We start from the raw sequence: 3,433 nt of genomic DNA on the forward strand, positions 1-3,433 counted from the left end.
AGGTCCAGGGACAGGGCACCTGGGTGACTCAGTTGGTTAAGTGTCTGCGTTTGGCTCAAGTCATGATCCCAGGGTCCTGGGATGGAGCACCACATCAAGCCCCACATCAGGCTTCCTGTTCGGTGGGGAGCCTGCTTCTCCCTCTCCCTCTGCTGCTCCCCCTGCTTGTGCTTGCTGTCTCTCTCTCTGTGTCAAATAAATAAAAAAAAGTCTTTAAAAAGAAAAAAAAAGTCCCAGGGAATCTTTGTGATTTCTCCTAGAAGTTCAGAATTGGTTTCCACCCTTAGGGATTTAGTGAAAACTTTCGGGAGTGAGGAGGGGAAGCTAGAAGACGGAAGAGCTGTGCGTTACCTATGATGAACATGTATTTCAGCTTTTGGATTCATTCTGTCCAACTTTAGTGTCCCTGGTAGTGTTGTTTTTCTACTTTAATTCTTCATAGCTACTGCTTTGGCTTGCATTTTCAGTGACAAGTAAAAAATCCGGATGGATGGAGATGATGACCCTCCAGTTCAGTGTAAGAGCAGATACATCATTTCCTAGGAAGGCTTATGGCAGGTAGATGATGGTGATCCCTGACACTAGAGATTATCCCAGCCCCTTGTGGCACTGGAATTGGGCAGGTATGTTTTTTTTTTTTTTCTTTCTTTCTCCCTGCACCAAATAGTCCTATTTGGGGATTCTGCCATTAGCCTACACTTCTGTAAAAGAAAGGGGCATAAAATTCCTCCCTTTCCAAGACAGAAACTCTGACAACAGTTTGGAAGAAGGTTTAATGTGAGCACAGACCCCCGTGGTCAGTCTTTTCTTGGTTCTTGACTGGAGGGAAGGCTTGGAGTGGACAGATGCTTGATCCTGTTGGTGTTCTCAAGGGCCACCTCCCTTAATGGCCCGATCTATGTCCGGATTTCAGTGGCACCATGATCCCCAGCACTAAACTATAAGCCCTTCAATATTAGGGGCTATATCTTGTACACTTTTGATTCCCTACAACGTAGTCATGCTTAAAATAGGGGCTCAACAAATGTTTGAATTGAATCCTACAGGCTAGTATCAAGACAATCCCTTAACTTCCTCTTTATGACAACGGCAGCTCTAGCCCTGGACCCTCCCCCTTCTCTTCCTTCCAAAAGCTTCTATTCCCTAGCTCTCTTCACAAAAGATAAATGAAGGCTCAGTTCATTGTTACCATGGTTACGTGGAGTGGCCACACTGAGGATCCCTATCACCCATTACTGTCAGGAGGAAAAAAAGAGGAGGGGATTGGGGATCATTGTCACGGAGGAAACCATGGAAACCAGCATCGCCAAGGGGATGGCTCTAAATTCAGAGGAAAGAAACTAGAAGTGGGGAGAGGGAGCTGGTGGGCTCAAGGGCAGGTCATGTTTTCAAGTTACTTTTCTCTGAGACTGCAATGGCCTCCTTTGCTATTTGCATCTTTTTTAAATAAAGTATTTATTTTTTTATTTTTTATTTTTTTTTAACCAAAAAACTTTTACACTAAGTATTTTATTGTATGCTGCTGCCAGTGTATGTAAAATAATTACCCTTGTGAAATAGAAATTTATGAAAATTCAGAGAGGTAGATGTTAAAGACTGACAAAAGTAGAAGTTTATATAGTATGGCACGTGTTATAGGGATAATAAGCTTTTGTACAGGCTTCAACTTTAGTTCTCCTTTGAATATTCACTGGTTCATGAAAAGTGGTTTAGAAAACCGTCCAAAGATTCATTTTACTACAAAAAGGAACAGACTTTTTGGGGTCTGAAGGGATTCGTACTTGAAGATACACCAGTTAGCAGGGGGTCGTGTTGGGCATTCTGCAGACAGAATTGTTTCAAATCTGCAGCTGCCTGGGAAACCTTCACGCGGTTGAGCCCGGCTTCCAGCCGGAGCTGTTGAACCACTTTCTTCATAGCGGCGACGCTGGAGGAACCAGACATGGCGCTCTCAAGAGCGGGCAGATTCGTCCGTGCGTGGATCTGTCGGTTCGTGGGTCCGCTGGGCCAGACGGTGGGGCAGCGCGGCGGGGGGCGGGGCTCGGAACTTTTCTGTTTTTTTATTTTTTTAAGTAAGCTCTAAACTCAAGGTGGGGCGGGAACCCATGATCCAGAGATCAAGAGTTGCATGCTCCACGGATTGAGCCAGCCAGGCACCCCTCTAGTTGCATCTTCACCCAACCCAGAAAAAGCCTAGGGTTAAAGAATTTAAGAAAACTGGGGCTCATGTCCACTTTTATTGGTCCTGCTAGGAAAAAGCTAATGAAAATGAAGCTATTGTATTCACATCTCATGATCAAACTCTGTCTCTGAATTCTGCCTCTTTGCTAACTAGTTTCATGAGTCAGGCTCTGCGGTAGGCACTGGAATATAATAACGAGCAAAAGAGCCCCTCCTCTCATGGGGAGGGCTAAACAGCTGGAAGGCATTGGGCCTCAGAGCTGGGCACTGCCAGTCTTCTCCATGTCCCCCCTCTGTGGCTCAGCAAGCCCTGCCCCACTCTGGATGGAGATAACAAACCGAAGGTTGGAGAGCTGGGCTACAGGGGGAGAGTTCTCAATCAAAAAGAGAAAGAATTAAAAGGAGCATCAATAGGGAAGGGTAATTATCCTTCAGCTGCTGCAGAAATAAAATTAGGGCCGCGCTCCCTGAGCCACCAGGATATTGTGGCTTTTGCCAATTAAGAAGCAGATATGTCCTGCCAGTGCAATTAGAGGCTGGGCTAGACAGCGGGGGGCCTTGCCTCTCCTCCATCCGTGACCTGGGCTGGGGCAACTCCCTGGAGAGCCCAGCACTGGGCGTCGGGGAAGGGGGACGCTGGGGCTGGGAGGTCATCCTCCCCCTGCTCACAACTGGTTCCCTTTTTCCTCTCCTTTCTATTCTGTTTGCCCCAACACCCTCACCCCCTACTTCATTCTGGGCTGTGTCTCAGCACAGGGAGGATTTTCACCAGGGACCATGACTGTAGAGTTGCAGGGCTTGGGGAGAGGGGGGACCTGGTAGAGAGGGGTCACCATTACCCGGAGTCCTTCCTTTTTCCTCATATCCATGATGGTACGTTGCTTTATGATTAATGAAGAAAGGTAGAGAAATGAGCCGCCCGCCTGCCTCCCTTTAAAAGTAAGATCTCAGGGGCGCCTGGGTGGCTCAGTTGGTTAAAAGTAAGATCTCATTATTAGAGAAGTATGTTCATTACAGAAAATGAAGCACTCCGGAGGCAAGAACAAGAAAAGAAGACAACCCCCTCCTTCCCCATTCTGAGCGAAGACTTCGGAGGTCGGGGAGGAGTGCTGGGAGGGGACGGACTGGGCGGTGGGCGGGGGGAGCCTCGCTGGCCTGGCCAGAGCGCGCGGGCTGACTGCGCGTGCGCCGGGAGTCACCTGCGGGAGAGGCCGGGGGTGTGGGGGGAGAGGCCGGGGGGGGGGGGGGGGGG

General features: G+C 48.6%; 1 protein-coding gene across 1 annotated transcript; it reads right to left on the reverse strand.

The window, feature by feature from the left end:
* Positions 1-1,589: 1,589 nt before the first annotated feature.
* LOC102735164 (guanine nucleotide-binding protein G(I)/G(S)/G(O) subunit gamma-5) lies at positions 1,590-2,045 on the reverse strand. Its single transcript, XM_031027924.2, has one exon. The coding sequence runs from the start codon at positions 1,942-1,944 to the stop codon at positions 1,738-1,740; it is 207 nt and encodes a 68-aa protein (XP_030883784.1). The 5' UTR covers positions 1,945-2,045; the 3' UTR covers positions 1,590-1,737.
* Positions 2,046-3,433: the final 1,388 nt, after the last annotated feature.

Source organism: Leptonychotes weddellii, chromosome 9 (assembly GCF_054177405.1).
Source record: "Leptonychotes weddellii isolate Sample4059 chromosome 9, ASM5417740v2, whole genome shotgun sequence".
Lineage (NCBI taxonomy): Eukaryota > Metazoa > Chordata > Mammalia > Carnivora > Phocidae > Leptonychotes > Leptonychotes weddellii.

Coding starts and splice junctions, on each gene's coding strand:
- LOC102735164 (XM_031027924.2), bottom strand. CDS start 1,944: ATGTCTGGTTCCTCCAGCGTCGCCGCTATGAAGAAAGTGGTTCAACAG.